The sequence below is a fragment of the Gracilinanus agilis genome, chromosome X (genome assembly GCF_016433145.1).
Source record: "Gracilinanus agilis isolate LMUSP501 chromosome X, AgileGrace, whole genome shotgun sequence".
NCBI classification, from domain to species: Eukaryota; Metazoa; Chordata; class Mammalia; order Didelphimorphia; family Didelphidae; genus Gracilinanus; species Gracilinanus agilis.
The window spans coordinates 23,697-43,874 of NC_058136.1; the positions used below are offsets into that span (position 1 = coordinate 23,697).

General features: G+C 35.4%; 1 protein-coding gene across 1 annotated transcript; it reads right to left on the reverse strand.

Annotated features, from left to right (window-relative positions):
• Nucleotides 1–1,752: 1,752 nt before the first annotated feature.
• LOC123253440 (ubiquitin-conjugating enzyme E2 3-like) lies at nucleotides 1,753–19,973 on the reverse strand. Its single transcript, XM_044682635.1, is given in 8 exon segments — nucleotides 1,753–1,797; nucleotides 1,799–1,846; nucleotides 1,929–2,006; nucleotides 2,088–2,119; nucleotides 6,023–6,086; nucleotides 18,675–18,757; nucleotides 18,868–18,898; nucleotides 19,878–19,973. Coding segments are annotated over 8 exon segments (477 nt in total).
• Nucleotides 19,974–20,178: the final 205 nt, after the last annotated feature.

Here is a 20,178-nt window from a genome sequence, read left to right on the forward strand (position 1 = left end):
GACAGAAGGTAAAGGTCTAAACAACAACAACAACAAAACACACTAAAGGGTAGTCATAAATACTATCCCAAAAGCCTCTGCATTACAAGAAGGCCCACAAAGAGAAGCAGTTTTCTCTGAAGAGAAGTTTAATTTGTAGTTATTCAAGGGTAAAAGACTTTTCTGAGTTGTCTTTTTGGGGGGTGAAGTAGGAGGTTGTTAAAGATAGTCTGTACAAGCACAATTTATGATGCTACTGAGAGGCCTTGAGGATTAAAATCTACTTTCAGAAAACTATATATGACTAATGATATATGGCAGGAGTTGGCTAATTGTGGCTTACAGGACAAATAGTTTTAATCGTTCCTACCTCATGGACCATAGAAAAACAAGTGGTGGGGCTAGATTTGGACCATAGGCTGTAGCTTGTCAACCCCTCATATACAGCCACAGTGTAAAACATTATTTAATATGTAGCAAGGGATGCTATAATTAATGTTTTCCATTTCATCTCCTAGTTTTATCATTAGGTACAGTGGCAAACAGCTGACCCTCAAAGTGAGTACTTTTATTCTCTTTTGCTATTATTTTCTAGTACATTTTTACATTTTTCAAACACGTTTCTAAAAAGACTCCAGTAGTATTGTTTATGTGATTGCAGAAAATTTCTGGTAAAGCTGCCACTGAACTAACACTCAAATGGAATATAATCATTGGCATGCTTTAGAGTATGCATTTTTAATAAGTATTTCTTGTAGAAACTTTCATTTTTAGCCTCCCAGAATACTCATCTAAATGTTACATATATTTTATACTGTGTGTTTCTTTGGAGGGGAAAAGGGAAAGGGAAGCTAGCTTATCCCACTTAGGTTACAATAATCACAGTGGCCACTCACAGGCCCAATCCCACTATTGATCTGTTTGGAAGCTTTGATCCATTCAATTATTAAGCTAGACCAATTTATCCCTCCCTCCCCTTGTTCAGTGGCCTGGTGGCCCCCCTTCACCCTGGGGCTCACTACATTGGTTACAGACTTAATACAAATATTCAAATGGCTTTAACTCTACTTCAGCTTATAATTCTCAAGCTCAAGTAATCTACCAGACTCTGTAGTGGGAATTATAGTTGTATACTACCACATCCTCCATTCTTGAATGACATCTATCATTAAACTTAGATTAAGAGGTATATGGCTCAAGTTTGAAAATTCCTTCAACTCTTCTCCCTGTTTTAACAGGCATTCTTTGGTCTCTTACAGAGGCTTTTAATCTGGGATCCTTGAACTTTTTGTACAGGGGGAAAAAAAAATAAAACTTTTCACTCATCTCTAACTGAAATTTAGCATTTACTCTGCAAACAATGGCAGTATTAACAGTACCCGTGATACTGTAACCAATAGGAATCAAGAGATATTTTCATATCACATTACAATTATTTTGTACCCATTACCATTTCAAAATGAATGCAGTTATAGGACTAGATACTAGGGCATACATGATAGGTCTTCTCTGTCTAGTCTGTATCTCAATGTAATTTGTTTACTTTATGATCCTAAGCATTTTATTTTATTTATAGGCTTTACCAGTTGCCAAAAGGGTTCACAACACACAAAAAAATTAAGAACTGTTGCTTTAGAGGGATATTTGGTATCTCGTGATTACTGCTTACTCTCTAATAGTCTATGAACAGAAAATCACCAATTTTCTGTAGACATTTCACTATTAAGCAACAAATTTATTTGTAATATACATGTAATTTACCTTTTGAAATAGTTAGTGCTGGCGACCACTGTGACCGTAGAATATCAAGACAAATGCTGCCATTACTGTTTATATTTGGATGGTAAATTCTTGTTGTAAATGCAACCTAAAAAAAAAGTATCACATAATCTGTTTTACCAAAGCCTTAAAAAATGCATATAGGAAAGTAATTCACTTAGTCTACCTACCTTAGGTGGTTTGAAGGGATAATCTGTTGGGAAATGAATTGTCAAGAAAAATACTCCACCCTGATAGGGACTATCATTCTGTTGATGAAGAGGGAAAAAGTAGTTATGATGAGTGACTTACACAGGCTATTCTACATTGAAATTACTCTGAATACTTACTGGCCCCATTATTGTAGCTTGCCAATGGAACACTGAAAAAGAACAAAAAATCATTAGGTATTACCCCAATATCAGCTACTCCAACTTCTCTAAACTTAGTTCTTATTTGGTAATTACTCATAATTAAGAAGTTCAATGTACATTACAAATACCTGATATTGAACCAGGATAGAGTGAATTTACTTTATGAATGGGAATTAGAAGCATGGTAAGTGAGAGTCTGTCTAGAAAGATAGTCTAGCTGTCATTCTACAATGTTGTGGCAAAATTCCTAATTAAAAATTATTATGATTGAAATAGTTTGAAATTTGTCAACGATAAATATATTCTTCCTTGGGAAGATCAGATATTCCATTCTCACTTATTTTTAATCAAAATTTATTCAAGCTTCAGAGAACACTACATTTGGCATTTTATTCAAATTCTACTCTATTTATTGTCTATATGACTTTGGAGAAATCATGGGCTTTGTACTACAGTGAAACCTCATTATCATTCTAGTAAATATTGGATAGAAGTAGCAGTAACAAGCCAATGCGTATGGTCATTATAATGAGGTAAAAGGCAGATAGATGGAGTGGATTAAAGCTCTGCGCCTGAAGATCTGGGTTCAAATCCAACCCCAGATAAGACTTACTTAGCTGTGTGACCCTAGGCAAGTCATTTAACTAGTTTCCCTTAATTCACTCCTGAAGGAAACTGCAAGCTACTCTTTACAAAGAAAACCCTATGGACAGTATGGTTCTTGGGGGTTATAAAGAGTCAAGACACAACCAAATGACATGAATGAGATTCATGAGAACCTTAATCTCTGTGTCTAGAGCAAGACTTCTTAACCCTAAAGTCTGTAAACCTTTCTCTTAATATTTTGATGAAGGTATTTAATTATAACTGGTTTCCTCTGTAATCTCATGCATTTTAGTTTATATATTTAAAAACATTATTCTAAGAAGTGTGTACACACACACACACACACACATAAATGTTAAGAAGAAATTTAGAAAAGATAAAATTGATATATATATACCTGATCCTCACCATAACCTGATACAGCTAGAAAGAGCAGAGGATCATATAGATTAAGTGACATTCAAGGTAATAATTCTATAGTAAGCAGCACCACAATCCTGCCTCAGCCCTGCATGCATCTTATTACAGCCTTAAGTCAGAAGGCAGTTAAGTACCATGAGTGGTACCAAATATTACATGTGTTCAAGGGAAGAAGAGATCACTTTAACTCAAGTAGTTAATTCTAGAGGCCTACATGACATGATTATTTAAGCATCAAAACAAAAACTGCCTCAAGGGTTAAAAAAAAAAAAAGGATAAAATAATTTAAAAGACAGAATTGTTCCACCTAAGAGGTTCAAAAACTTTCTGGTTATATTGGAAAAGAGCCTTCTCCAGAGACTATAAAGGGTCTAACCAAAACATTGATTTAAAATTCAAAAATGAACTTAGTTGAAGAGGCAGCTGGGTAGCTCAGTGGATTGAAATCCAGGGCTATAGACGTGAGGTCCTAAGTTCAAATCTGGCCTCAGATACTTCTTAGTGTGTGGGCAAGTCACTTATCCCTCACTGCCTAGCTCTCACCACTCTTCTGCCTTGGAACCAATACATAGGCAGAAGGTATAAATTAAAAAAAAAAAAATGCTTATATGAATGCAGAAATCTCCACTGACCTGTACTCAAGCAAGAGTGGAAAAAGAAGAAAATTAAGTAGTTTTATGTGAGCAACAAGCCTTTGGCTTGTTTTTTCCTTCCAAAAAGTACATTTCTTCCTGCTTGTCAAATCTTCACAGAAAAGTAAAAAAGTTTTATACAACAAATTTAAAAAGTCAATACGTAGTCAAATTCTCTCTCTCTCTCTCTCTCTCTCTCTCTCTCACACACACACACACACACATTCAAATAAAGTAAAACCTCCCACTTATAAGACACAGAGGCCAAGGGAAGCAATTTAGTACAATGGATAAGAACACGGGACTTGGGAGACAGAAGTACTGAATTTAAATCCAGGTTCTGCCACTCGGTTGTGTGATTTTGAAAAAGTCATTTCACTCTGATACTTATTTTCTTTACCTGTAAAATGAGGTAACTAGCACTTATACTACATTTCAGAGGATTGTGGTGAGGCTCAAGTGAGATAACAAATGTAATATCACCATCTATGTGCTACTATTCAAAAAACCCACAAGGAACATGAATAATCTGTAGGCTATTCTTCCAAGAGAGGAGCCTTAATTCTTCTCTTTGGACATCTAAATGCTAGATATTTACCTATGCTATTAAACATAATAAAGAAGAACACTGAGGCTGCAAAGTAGAAGGAATTTTATTTAACCAAGGAAGAGTTTTCTAAGCAATAATGTGTTCCCCACCCCACCCACCCACCCACCCCTGCACTTGGGAACAGGAAATGTGATTGTGCCAATAATCCTGGTTAACTGCAAAAGCAAAGGTAAATTACTTTGGACATGAAAGTACACTTGTTTGATGACTCAAAAGAGCATGGTCGCTGTACAGCCCCCAAAGACTTTGTTATGGTGGAAGTTTTCAATCACTTTCTCTGCTTTTGAGAACTCTGGCTGAAAATCCTGCTGAAAGGAAAAATTACATGGGCAATTTGAAGGAGATAATAAACTAATCTTTTTTTCTTTCCTTATTAAAAAGAGATAAAAGTAGAAGGGAAAACACTAAAATTTTTTTTCATCATTTAGTTTAGAGTTTATCATTTATTCTCTGTACACAATTAAGACCCCTCCCTCTCCTGCCACTATAAAGGAATCCTTTTAAAGACTTTCCCTTTGTTTTCTGATGTTTTAACCCTTGGCTATACTAGGAAAACTTGAATCCACCCCCACCCTGCCCATAACAAAATCTTAATAAGATATTCCAATCTCACATTTCTTATTATCACTACTGGGGGGAGGGGGGAGGCTATTATAGTAAAAGCTCATTTTTCTCTGAGTCATTATGGGCATAAACATTTCTCATGAATTTCAGATTGAGAAGTATTAGCTGAAACATTCCTTTGGAAAAGTTGGCTAGGCAACTGGATGGCAAAAGGAAATGCTAACCTAAATAGAGATAATAAAACTTATAACTAGCTACAAACACGTTAAGTCCATGCAATGACTACCCCCACCATGTAATGAGTTCTTTTACATAGCAGTAACTCAGAACACCCACAGCTCTCAAGCTATTGATACAGTTAACCCAAATACTAAGTTAAAAACAAAAACAAAAAAACAACTTACCTTCTGTTTTAGAATCGATACTAAGAATCGATTCCAGGGAAGAAGAGAGTGGTAAGGGGTAGGCAAGGGGTGGGGTGTGGGGTTAAAATGACCTGGCTGGGCTCACTATAGCTAGGAAGCATCCTGAGACCAAATTTGAACCCAGATCCTCCCAACTCCAGGCCTGGTGCTCTATCCACAATGTGTCTAGCTGCCCCTCAAATACTAAGATTTCATAAGGTACATTTCAACATAAAAACACACAAAACTTTTTAAGTTTCCTCTTCTGCTTTTAAGAGAAACAATTTACTATTTAGAGTTGAAGTCAAACTCTTATGTGAAATATTCTTGCCAAAAAAAGGTTGGGTAGGAAATAGGCTGTTTATCCTAAGTTGGACAAATGTCTAATGCAAGTTCATAGTAGTTATCTGATAGATATATTAGTTTTAGCCATAGATATATTTAGAGTTCTGACTGTACTCTCTTTGTCTAATGAACTTCTAAAAATAAGTTTAAAAGTAAACCTTGTTGATATACATAGTGCAACTACTTTTAAAAAAAGGGGTCACTTATGAAAAGTGCATATTATCTGCCCTATTACCATATAGCTTATGCTCTCATAAAGAAGACTTCTTTCTGAGTTCTATAAAGCACTTTGAAGTATATAGGTTCTGAATGATTTCATCAAGTACTTACTATCATCTCCAACAGGACCTGCTGAACACTGCGCTGGGGGGTCACGTGCCAGGTCATTCAACTCCTTAAAAAGAGAAGAAAGGTTTACTCAATAGAAGAAATTGGAAATCATATCATCTTAAGAGTTTTATTTTTCACAGGTTTACCCAGTCTCTTTGCCCTACTTCTTCATTGGGCTCCTCTTCCCAGGGACCAATCTAAAAATTCTCCTAATGGCAATGTAATATTAACCTCAGATGAGCCCTCAGAACTACATTACATTCCCTGTTCCCCTTTCGGACATTCAAATGCTTTTCCAATCAGTATTGAAACACTTCAGATTCTAGAAGGTAAATCCTGTTAAAATAAGCCAACTATAAGAAGACCTCTGGAGATCCTCCTGAATAATAATTTTCCAATAATAATGTTTCTCAATAATAATATTCTATCTCCTCCTTAATAACAATGTCAACTATATAGCAAAAGCAAACAGTTTCAAATGGAAATGGAATCAGGACTTTTTTCTTTTTAAGGACTGGAGTTTTCTGCTTCTGATATTTAAAACAAAAGTACTTTGCTTAGTTATTTATGCTTTCTCTTTGCACTTATATTTCCTGGCATCAGTAATATGTTAGAAGAATGTGTAAATTAAGGAGAACCAGACAGCTCATGGACTGGGTCGCAAGTAGTTTTAAAATGTAAGGTATAAATTTAAGTGTGGTAGCATGTTTTATACCTCAACCCTTAGACAGTTCTAGTTTTAGTCATCTGCCTATCCACACAACTCATGAAACTAATAAATAAATAAATGAGGGCTTTGGAAGAAGGAAAATTTTCAACTCCTTAATTCTTCCTCTAGCACAGAATTTGTCTATAAAAATTTTACACAATAACAAGATTTTAGAAAATTTTTTTTTAAATTCTGAACTAAAATGCTAAATAAAATGAGCTATAACAGGAAGTTAGGAAGATTTTTTGGGTAAACCTATAAAGTAAATTGCTTTAACCTATACATTTTTTCATCTTTTATTCTATTCGAAACAAGAGTTAACATTTTACACTAAAGGTGACCTCAAGGAATAAAATCTAGAAGCATCACTATTTTTATTTGTGAGACAGATTTGACATGTTTGACTGCTATCATTAGTGTCCACCTGATAAGAGCCAACTATAAGCTGGATCTGCTTTAAAGGGGAAAAAAAAAAGCTAAGCCAAATTTATGCTGCATTAACACAAATACAGCATCCAAATAATAGGAAATAAAAGTTACTTAGCATAGCCAAAAGCAGTATGGTGCAGTGGAAAGAGTGCTAGTTCCTGGAGTCAAAAGACCTATATTTATGTTTGGGATAGACCGCCTATAAAACCTTGGACAATTCAAGGAACCTCCTCTATAAAATATAAGGGTTGGTATGGTTTCTCAGAGCAGTGGTGTCAAACTCAAATAAAAATAGGGGCCACTCACCCATACAAAAGGATACTTTTGAGTCACACAAGGACCAGTTTTAAAATCTATATATTAGCAATGTTTATCGTATTTTTATTTATTTTGTTAAATATTTCCCAATTCACGCTAATGTACTTCAAACTGTATCTGGGAGTATTGTGGGTCATGCCACATGTTTGACACATCTGTCTTAGAGAAGACCCTTCAAAAAAAAAATATATATATATCATAAGAACCTACTAGGAAACAAGCACAAGTCCCCGTCCTCAGCTTATAATTTAGAAGGGGGAAAGGCAAGTACATAAGTAATAGATTTAGTATAGGGCATATTATGGTAACTGTCACAAGGAACATTTTAAAAAGGGCTAGAAAGATTCAAAGGAGAGGGAGGCTTATTTAAACTAAACTTGGAAGGATTAGTAGCATCTTCAGTGTAGAAGGAAAGGAGAACTTTCCTGGCAAAGGCACAAAGATCCCTCATTTGTGCTTATTATTGTCATTGGTGGAAAATGTTTTCCACGAAGGTTCTAGGATACAACTACTACAGCCAAACCACTAACTACCTTCATCAACAATTCTGAGAAGTTACTAAGAATACATAGGTGATAAACAAAGAATCTTTAAATATCCATCCTTAACCCAGCTCACCAGTCATTGCTCCCTAGTTATGTTTTCTTCTAGCTAGCAGAAAGCAGCTGAAAACAGCCTAAATCAATGGTGGTTATGACAGCAAACTCCTTTAGAGGATTACAAATAACTGAAATTTGGGCAGAGATTAGAATGGCAAGGATGGCTACAGATAAAACCTTCTATACAGTCCTAATATATTTGCTACCAAATTTGACTTCTTTCCTTTAACTATTGCTTCTCTTAGATTTCAGGCCCGATCATAGAAAATAGAAGGAAGAACCATAGAAGTTAACAGGGCACAGAAAAGCTAATCCAAAACTAAGTATGCTTAAAAAGGTTGAGAATACTCTCAGTAATCTAACACATGAGTATGAATTCAACATATTATAATTTATTCAAGACCTGTTATACATAGCACTGTGCTCGATTCTATGGAATAAAAAAAAATTTTAAAGGTAGAGGGCTATTCCTACCCTCATGGAGATTATAAACATTTAGATGAGATAATATACATATCAGACTTTAAAGTTGGAACAGTTTTACTTCCCCCAGGCTTATTAACACAGTAGATGTTTTATATATATAAATATGTTAAATGCAAGAGTTGTGTAGCAGTAAAGGACAACACAAAGTATATATTGCCATAAGAAATTACAAGAGTCATGTCCAGATACAAACATAAAGTGTTACAAGAATTAAGGGTCAGATTATTGTGGATTGGGGGTAGTCAAGTAGCCTTTGTGCTACAGTAGAAAAAGCACTGCCTCTGTTATCAGAAGATGGAAGTTCAAGCCATGATCCTCACTCTTGAGTGACTTTGGGGCAACTCACTTAACATACCAGGTGTTCAGTTTCCTGATCAGTAAAATGAAAAGGTAGAACAAAATGGTCTCTGAGGTCATCAGGTAAGGAGAAATACAGAGAACAAAGCCATAAGAAAGAATGTACTGTGTGTGAATCCAAAGGGAAATTACTTCAGTCTAGCTGCGGAAGAAAATTTGTGAAAAAGTAGGTACTATGGATGGAAAGGTAATTTGCATTAAGAATGTTGAACTAAGGATTATGGAATTTATCCTTGGGTTAGAACTGGAGAGAAATTGGGGGATATTCACCTGGTAATGGTAGTTGAAACAGCAAGAACAAAATGTTGTGTTTGGAGAGAGATTCTGAGGGCCTAAGATTATTCTTTATAAAACTGCAGTAGACAGTAAAACCTAGCAGGTAAGCTAATTTTATGCATTCTATAAACCTGTCAACTATATTCAGATGGAAAAAGTAATCTTGGTTTAAATATATATTACAGCTCTCAAATGAGATGGGGGCATGTGGAGTGAAGATAAATAGGCACACAAAAAAATTACACAAAAGATGCATTTGTTTTTTACAGTGCATTTGCTTTAATAAAGAAATCCTATATTTTTATGATCACTGCTTTCTTTATTTTTGTCATTTTCACTTGCTCTTTTGCCAAGAGAACAATTATACAATGAATTTGAGTTTTTTAAGATTGTAGGGGTTTTAAAAAAATGAAACAAAAAAAACCCATAGCCTATATTCAGACCAATATAGCAGCAGGGAAAAAAAAAGGGAAAAAGTAATTAGAATAAATTTATTCTTAAAACTAATCTACCAAATATTGACAATGAGCTAAGTAGAACATTAAAATGGAAGCTAATACATAATATATTTTTAAAAAGCTTATGATTTTAACTAAATTAATATTCACAAAGAAATTTCCCTACTCCCTTTTCTGTTTCAGTTAAAACATACTTATATTCAGATTTATATTATAGATATTGGTCAAAACATGTTAAGGTAAAGCCATATCCAAAATCTAGCTAGCAATTTGTTCTTTCTCACAAACAATTGTTCCCCACTGAAAAGCATAAACATCTAACGAAATATATAATAGTCAAATTAGCTAATTTTTTAAATTCAAAGTTTTAATGTTATTCTTTTTTTAATCTCCTAATTCCATTCTCTCCATACCACACACCTCAATAGGTACCTTGCCTTAAGTAACAAATATATATTTGATATGACTGAAAATCCACAAGATTCTAAAAAGATATTTCATATTCACAGTACATTTTACCTTAAAGTTAAGAAGTCTTAAAATTCAACACTGAACTTTATGAAAGTAATAAATGTTTACTTGAGAAACATTGTTTTCAGTCTTAGGAAGGGGTTTTTAACCTTTTTTGTGTGTCATGGTTCCCTTTGGCAATCTGGTGAAACCTATGGATCCCTTCTCAGAATGATGTTTTTAGAAGCATAAAATAAAATACATAACATCACGAAGGAAACGAATTATAGTGAAATATAGTTGGTTATCAAAATATTTTTTAGAAAAAGTTCATGGACACCAGATTAAGAATCCTTTGTTTAGAAACATGGAAAAAGGCTAGAATTTGATGCCTTAAATGGTCTTACTAAAAAATCCACTGAAATAGGGACATGTAGCAGCTTTCCTTCTCTCCCCCGCACGTGTGTGTGTGTGTGTGTGTGTGTGTGTGTGTGTGTGTGTGTGTGTGTGTGTATGCGCAATGCTAGAGAGATAAAGACCTTAAAGAGTGCTAAATAACAGGTCAATTATAAAGTAGTTTAAAACATGATTCATTTGATCTTCATATGAACCCTTTGAGATAGGCAAGCCATTCTAAACTGGCTCAGAAAAGAGAATGACTTGCCAAAGGGAACAAAATTATCATTAGATAAGTGGCACAGTCCAGCCCTGAATCCAGAAACTTCCCTCCAAGTCAAATGCTTTCTCTATCTACATCATATTAATTAAAAACACAACACCTGAATAGGATAGAAGAAAACGACACAAAGATATTAGAAGTTATATTTCCCACAATACTGGAAAATGTAGGACAGGGCTAATTAGACAAAAATGTAGTGATAGACTCTGAAGAGACAACAAAGGTCAGGAAGGCCAATCAGTATCAAAAACAAAATACTGTCTACAACATCCCTGGACAAGTGGGTCATTCAGCCTCCATTTCAATCCCTTTTATAGGGAAGGCACTCACTACCTCCCCAAGGCAACAGCCTACTAACCTCAACATTTGAGACTAAAGTCAACATCAAGGCTCCAGAAAGATAAAACAGAACTAATCACTAATAAGAGATGTGTATGACTTGACCTAAAAAAAATTAGAAGAACCTGCAACACACAGGTTAAGGGAAATGAAAGATCAGCATGATCCCAGCAACACTATTTATTCAGGCTTCTAAGCAAAGAAACAGGGATAGTGAAATGTTAGCATTTCAGTACCTCATATTCAATGTATCTATAACCCCATTGCTATTCATATTCCCCCTCCAGTGATACAGATCAAAACCCTATCTGCTCAGCCTGTAAGATATTCCTGTCCTACTATAAAAGTTTACCATATGGGTGCCACTTAAAACATCAACCCCCCCCCTCATTCATCTCAAGAATAATGGTGGAACACACAGGTTGACCACTGTTATACCCCTACAGGAAATTGCAAAATTCTTCTAATAACCCAAAACTTTATCCATAAATGAAGGTCTAACATTTTTATTCTTATTTTAAAATTTTAAAACCTTTACCATCTGCCTTAATATTAAGACAGAAGAGCAACAAGTGTTATAGACAATTAGACTTGGCCAGAATCACACAGCTAGAAAAATGCCTCAGGCCACATTTGAAACCAGGTTCTCCTGACTCCAAGTCTCTAATCCACTATGCCTCTACCTACCTGCCTCACGCTCATCTTTTCTTAAGGGTTCTTGCACCCTCTACTTTCAGGCTCTTTTGGCATCACTTCTTCCTTTCAGACACCAGTCATGAGTCAGTCCTTGGTAGAGTCTCCTGGAGCCACTTTTTCTTGTGCCATATTTAGCCAGGGACAAGTCGAGACCTGACCATAGACTTATATTAACCTCATTGCTTTTGAACTCTAAAATAAGATTGTATAGTGTAAATGAGCCTCATATTAGATTTTCTAGACTTGTCACTTTCTACCTGTATTACTTTGGGCAAATTGCTTATTTTCTATGAATTTACTGTCATATATTGGCTTAAATAATTTCTAAGGTCCTTTCCCAACTCTAAATAGCTATAATCTTATTAATTTGGTTCTTTGAGGATGAATTCCATTCAGAAATGACAAGAATCCTAATTTTAATATTAATAAATCTGACCAACTTTAAGGTGTCAATTTATTACAGGTAGCATGGCCAGAAAAATTTATTCCATAATTCCTATAGCATTTTGGTATACTAAATAGTGTGCTGAGCTTGAGTCATAGGATTTGAGTTCCAACTATAGCTCTCCTTCTACCTACTTCATTATGATCTTAGGCAACTATTTTACTTCTCATGACCTCTACTTCCTTATCATAGTTCTAAACCCATATACCATATGCTATGCAATCAAAATCTCAGTTCAACTTTCAATTTCTAATAACAAAAGCCTCTGGAGAAAAAGTAGTAGTGTGGGGGGGGGGGGGCAGCTGGGTGGCTCAATGGATGGAGAGCCAGGCCTAGAGATTCTAAGACAGAAGGTAAGGGTTTAAAAAAAAAAAAAAAAGGTAGTAGGGGTAATGGGATAGAAGGTGGGGTGGGAAGGTTGATAGCTGTGTTGAACAGCTTTATAGTGAATAAAACCTGGATATGGTAGTCTCACATTACAGCAGTCTCAAGTTTTCATCATATGCAAAGAAAGCATTGCATTAAGCACTGGAATATTGGACTCTAAGACAAATGAGAACCAGTTCATGGCTCCAAGTACCTTACTTACATTCTACTAAAATATATGACTACAGACCAATAAGAAACCGGGTAATCTGAGGAAAATAGCACAAGGTCTAGGGAAAAAGAAAAGAAATCAGGGCAGGATTAACTAGATAGTACCTATTATTTCCTGTTCCAACAAAGTAGGCAAACCATAAACTTAATGATTAGAAAGCTTGTATTATTAGTTTAAATGAGAAGAAACCATAGCTGGCATTCTAACAGGCCTATCTGTTATTCTATAAAGGATATTTTATATATATATACATATATACATTCCATATAAAAAGGACATTCTAGCTCTAGACTTCATCCATGCCCTTATACATATAGGCAGTTCTCTTTGTTATATCCTGACCTACTGTTTTAAGAATACTAGCTTTGTTTAAAGTTCAAGTACGGGGGGGGGGCAAGCTGGATGGACCAATGGATTGAGAGCTAAGCCTAGATATAGGAGGTCCTGGGTTCAGATGTGGTCTCAGACACTTCCTAGCTGTGTGACCCTGGGCAAATCACTTAGCCCTCACTGCCTAGCCCTTACCACTCTTCTGCCTCAGAATCAATACACAGTATTGATTCTAAGATAGAAGGTAAGGGTTTAAAAAAAAAAAAAAACAGTTCAACTACAGGTGCTACTTCCTTCAAGGCAGGTAGATGGCTTAGTGGATAGTCAGGCCAGGAGAAAGGCAGTCCTGGGTTCAAATCCGGCCTTAGAGACACTGCCTAGATATATGACCCTGAGTGAGCCACAACCTCAATTGCCTAGCCCTTAACACTCCTTCGGCCTTAGACTTAGTATTAGTTCTAAGACAATGTAAGGGTTCAATAAAACAAAAACAAAAAAACCTTCCTGAATTCTCTTGATTTTTATCAGCCCATGTCCAAAATCACTTTTTCTATATCTTGTAGTTATCTATGAACATGTATTCTCAACTGCCTACCACCTCTAAGAAGAATGTAAGCTCCTTGAGGGAAGGTACTGTTCTCAATTTTGTATTTGCATTCCCAATACCTGTTACAAGTAAGCTTGTATAAATTATTCTTGATGCTAACTAAAATTGTACACTCTTGATAACTGTTCAATTTTACACAAAGCTCATGCTTAGATGGCTGTCGTGTTTAGAATAGGTTTGAAGTTCTTAAACTTTTTATAGTATACATCATATGCTAATATATAAATGGAACTTTGGAAAAATAAAAATTCTTTAAATCCTTGCTTTTGATATAGAGGAAAGAAAATCAATATATTTATTCAATGGTATAGACTGCTAGTTTTTAAAGAGGTTGTTACTTCTGGCTTTAAAAAAAAAAAAAAGAGTTAAGTGGCTTTCTAAGCACAACAAAAGCCAGAAACATTTTTTCCTAAGAACCATTGAACAATTTGAAGAGACTGATGAGAACCACACAATCTTTAGAGAAGGGGTTAATTTTTTGTGTTATGACTCTCTTCCTGCACTCCCTCTCAGAATAATTGTTTTTAAATACATAAAATATAAAATACCAATTAAATTAAAATGGATAAAAAAATAGTTCTTGGAGCCCAGTGTTGAGATTTTTTTTTTTAACCTATAGCAAGCCATTAAAAACCAGTATAAATTTCAATAATCAAAGTCTTATGAGCCACAAATATCCTGGAGGACAATAAAACCTGTAGTATCCCATGATGGTTCTGAGAAATTCAATTAATAAATTCTAAAATTCTGAAAATAAGTATTTTACAAAACAGGCATAAATACAAGATATGCTATAGAAACTGAGATTTCTTTTTATTTTATAATAAATCAGATTTCAAAAGTCTTTGAAAAATGAAACCAAAAAAGCTTTAAGTCAAGAAAGTCACAAAATAGTGGAGGGGGTCTTTGTAAGGCAGGGGAGAAAAAAATCTCTAAGAAAAGCCATTTAGTATATATAGTCAACAAACATACCATTATTATTCCATCATTATAAAAATTGACAAACTCATGCTTATTGAGTGCCTATTTATTCAAAAAGCATTGGGGAAACAAAGATACATCTCTACCCTTCAAAGGGTTTACATTCTATAGGGGAAGGGGAAGATAGGACAGGTCCAAAGTAAAATAAAGGTAATTTTAGAAGGGAAGGGATACATCACAGAGGAAGTTCACTCGAGGTAATCCTCAAAATAAGATGCCAAAGTCAAAGGTGAGAGAGGGGATCATTCCGACACAAAAGAATTGCATAAACCAGTAAAGGATGGAGACAGTTTGGGGAATTTCATTGGAATGTAGAATATGTAAAGGAAATGATGTAAAATAAAGTTGGAAATACTTTAGCTTGATAAATTTTCTTTAGGGATGACATAAATTACGGTAAAAAGGCCTTGCTTTAACCAGAATTTGACTTTCAAAATGGACCCTTCCCTACTTGAGGTAAAGGGTTTCCTTCTGACTATTCTAACTCCCACTTTATCATCTCCCTGGGATTTTTCCTACCATTTTTTGAGGGTTATAGTTTAAAGTTCTGAGCTTGTAAAGAGATATATGGTTCTTTTTTGAAACCATTATAAAGATCAGAAAAGGACTGGTGATATATTGACACAACTACTAACATAGTCGAACAGTTGAAATCAATGTGATTTTGCCATTGTTTTTTAAAAGGTACATACAGGTGGCAGGGTGGCAGAGTGGCTAGAATGCTGGATTCTGCATCAGTAAAACCCAAGTTCAAATCCAGTCTCTTACATTTATTTAGCTATGATGTTGGGCAAGCCACTTACAGCTATTGGCCTCAGTTCTCTCACTTGTAAAATGGGGTTGATAGCACCTACATCAAAAAGTTGGTACTGATCAAATAAATTAATATAAATATGGCACTTGGCAAACAAAAGTGCTATATAAAATGTTGGTTGTTGTTTTTCCTCCACTCTGTTATAGGCATGTCTTTATTGACGATCTAGATATTGGTTATTTCTTTTAGTTGCACACACATACAGTGCCTCAGGCTATTAATATACTACAGTTCTTCTTAGTTATTTTCAGGCATCTGAGTCGTTTCTAATATTTTGATATTACAAATAGCAATCTCAACATATTTGAACAAATTATGCTCTTTTGGATTATTTCCTTAGGATTTTTTCCTAAAAGATGAATTGCCAGGCTAAGGGAAGAAATGGTTTTGAAGTTAATCACATATCACTGTTTTCTGGAAAGATTAGACCAATTAGTCACTAGTAATGTATGAAAGTGTTTCTCTATTTCTCCTCTCACTGGATTCTAAACAGTGGGTAGTTTGGCTTTCAACCTCAATTCAAATGAAACTGCTTTCTCCAAAGTTACAATGATCCCTCAATTACCAAATCTAAATGCCTCTTCTTAATCCTTATCCTTCTAGATCTCTCCACAGGTCTTGATAATGTCATTCACCCTTTTTTCCTGGATACTCTCTTCTCTCTAGGTTTCTGTGACATTGCTCTGGTTCTCTTACCTTTCTGACCCTTCTAAAGTTTCCTTTGCTAGATCTTCCTCCAGGTTATGCCCACTACATGAGAGTATCCTCCAAGATATCCTGGACCATCTCTTCTCTCTCTATACACTCTCACTTATCTCCTCTTCTCGATTCAATAATTATCTCTAGACATCTCAACCTCTATCTAAATATTTCAAAACCTACACATCCAAAATAAAACTCATCTTTCCTCCCAACCCTCATCCCTTCTATTATTCTCAATACTGTAAAAGCACCACTGCCCTCCCAATCTCCCAGGATTCTCAATCTTGGTAGTCATCTTTGACTCTTTACTCAAACTTGTTTTATATATCATCTTATTGGCAAGACTTACCATTTCTATCTTTACAACATCTCTTCTATACATTACACCTCTCCCCTCTAAAAAAATACAACAGGTTTTCATCACCTCATGCCTGGGCCACTTCAATAGGTTCTTGTTTGGTCTTCAAATCTTTCCTTACTACAATCCATTCAGTCAGCTGCCAAAATAATCTTCCTAAAGCATATGTCTGACCCTGTCACCACTTCCTCCTATGCCCAAAATTCCATTGCTCTCTATTTGATCCCTTTATGATAAAATATAAAATCACTTGCTTGGCTTTTAAATCCCTTCACAGATATCTCTTCTACCTTACAAGTCTTCTCTGAAAACTCAACAAATCAGGTGAATTGGCTTACTTGCTGTTCCTCACATGACACTCTCACTTTTTAACTTTACTGGCTGTACCCTAGGTCTGGAATATTCTTCAACTGCACCTTTTGGCTTCTGTCAGTACTCAGCTTGAATGCCTCCTTCTGCAACAGGCCTTCCCTACTTGTCTTCCTCCATTCCCTTTAGTGCTCTTCACTCTCAATTATCTTTCATTTATCACCCCACTAGAATGAGATTGGGGATGGTGGTAGTGGTGGCTTCTTTTTTTTTTTTCTTTGTAACCCCAGTACTTTGCATAGTTCCCGAGGTAGATCAAGCACCTAATACTTGGTGAATGACTGCCTAGTTCTTACATCCCCAACAGAGGGCTTTCTAATTGATTTTTACTAAGTACAGTATTTAACAGAAACTTAAAAGCTTTTTTCTTTCTAAAAATCACCCACCATAGGATTTCCTCACATATAAAATGTATTTAACACCTGTGATAGATTATCTAAGGGTATGGATGTTGTGATCATCTTCATATATTTTGAATAAATTTGTATCAGTTATGATTATTGCTCCCCCATTCTGTTGCTCTCCTTTTGCACCTTTACTTCACACTATGTAAACTTAGCATTTAAATATGTTGTTTTAATTTCTCATTGTTTTGTGTTAGAATCTCCTCCTTACCCCCACCAAAAGTTTATAGGAACATGGGAGAATAGTGATCCTTAAATTTACTCTATATATCACAGCATCTAGCCTAAGGGTGAACCCTGCCCCCATTTATATGAACAAGCCAATAAAAGACACAGAACAAAAAATTTTCAGGAAATGTCTATTTCAATATATTCTGCCTCACATCCTATGAAATAAGAATTGACAATAACAATGTTCCCCTTAAGATAAGAAGCCAATCTATTTAGAATTGAACAAAACAAAGGCCTAAACATAAGAAGCTCCTGGTTAATGCTGTGTTAACTGGAACATCCAAATGAATCATAGGATAAAAGCTATCAAAAACTTGAGTTTTGAAGCAGCTCTAAGTATCTTGGACTGGATCTGCGATTTTATTGGTACAGAGAACTCCCAGGTGAGGAAAACTCTCGATACTAATGCAAGTTAGACATTTATCCACAACTTAGTTGCTCAAAGCACTGAGAGGCTAAGTGACTTGCTCAAGGTCACAAAGTCAATGTATTTAGAGGTAGGACTTCTGATCTTTAAGGCCAGTTCTCTACCCACCATACCATACTGCCTTTCAAGTCCCTCAGAAACACCTATTAAACCAATCTCCCTTTGAAAACATTTTAAAGTTAATGAAAAGCAAGGCAAAGCTTTTTGTTTGCCTAGTTTGAATGAATTTATTTCCAAATATCCACAGTATTTAATAAAAACACTCAAATTTAGATAGTCTCCTTTTTATTAGCAATGTTTTGCTGAATTTTTTTTATCCCAAAGTAAATTCACTCCCTTGTCCCATTTATGTATGACACAGGAGAGACAGAACAAGCTGCCACAGAAAGATAACATAGGTATTCTCTTACTTTGGTCTCCTCAACTTAGGGCTTGAAGGTACATGCCTCTAGGTATATTTCTATGTTCAATTCGAAGCTTAAAAAGGGGAAGGAGATAGAGCAAGGCTTCCAGAAAGTGGTCAGTTAGGCTACCTGATGCCATTTTAGGGGACACCCTGGGAATTAGCAGTGAAGGAAACATGATAATACCAGAGGCTGCTCTCTGGCACTTGGGTAGCCAGGGTCTCCAGCTGACCCCTGGTGTTGATGACATCTGCCTAGTAAGTATGTCACTCCTCAAGTTGTCTGCAAGAGTCTGGGAAAGATGCTGTTAGGAGGTACATCTGTGGTCCATAAACATCAAAAAGGAACTTTGGTTATTTTGCAAGAAATGCCTCCACACATACCACATTGATCACCACCATGGCCCCAACCTGGAGAAGAGAGGGAAAAGAGAGGAAAGAGTAAAAGTTCCATCCTGGGATGCTTTGAGGATACTAAAAAGTGGTGGGTATATAGACCATAATTGGAGGCTGGGAGGGGAAAAGAGAATGGCACCCCAACTCATTTGTTCCCCTCCAGCAAATCCCACCAAATCAACAGTCAAGCACTGCTTTCTAGGTTATTTCCAATTTGAGGATAAGCACTTAAGTTTGTTAATCTAGAGCTGAATTTTGGAAACCTAAAGCATTGTTTTTCATTCATTCTATATCTAGGTAGATTACTGTCTGCAAATTTTAGAATCTTAAATTTCCCTTCTAGAGTCAAAAGAATGCAGACATTTTGCTAGAGTTAAAGCAAAAGTATACACCAGGGAAAGAGTCAATCTGATCTTTGGGTCAACTTTTGTACTGATTTTGTTCATATTCTTTATACAGTTTGGACTACCAACTAGCTGAAAATGAAGCAGTTATAATTTTGGTGGGCTAGGAGATTGTGTACTTACTTATACATAAGATTGGAGGAAGGAAAGAGGAATCTACAATCAATATCCAAATTGTACCATGTATATTATCTAAAAATATAACTAAAAAAAAAAAAAACACTTACTCAAGAACACTTCTGAACCCCCTCCCAAAAAACCCAACCCCAGCATGAGATTTATTCAAGTCTCCTTGTAATAGCCTAGTCTATGCTTAAAAAAACCAAACAAACCACAAAACATTAAGCTTATGTTAACAAAGATGTATGAATAGATGCTTTGGGGAAAATTATTTTTAAAAGTTCAATTACTAGTGGCCTTTTCCTTATCTTCATCCTCCTCAACTATATATATATATGTACATATATAATAGCATAATGTACTGCTGATATTCCTAATGCTGAACGATTTCCCTTCCTTTGTCCTAAAGACACACTGGTTTTCTCCACATATCTCCTTTGCCTCTTTTGTTGGTTATTTATTCTCTTTACCTCCCCCAAAGCATAAAGCTCTCCCTCAAAGTTCTGTATTTGGTCCTCTTCTTTTTGTTCTCCATCTTCTTCCTTGGCAATCTCATTCACTTCCATAGTTTGGACCAAAAAGTTTAGTACTGTCTTGTGAAGGGTACATTTCAGTATAATGACATAAGAGGAACGAAGAATTTAAATTAAGAATAAAACTCCTCTTTTTCATGGATTTTTATTTCATTTGAACAAGTAATATAGGGATTTGTGGGATAAAAGTACCATAAAAGAAAATTCAACCTGCAATAAAGTTTGGATATTCTTATAC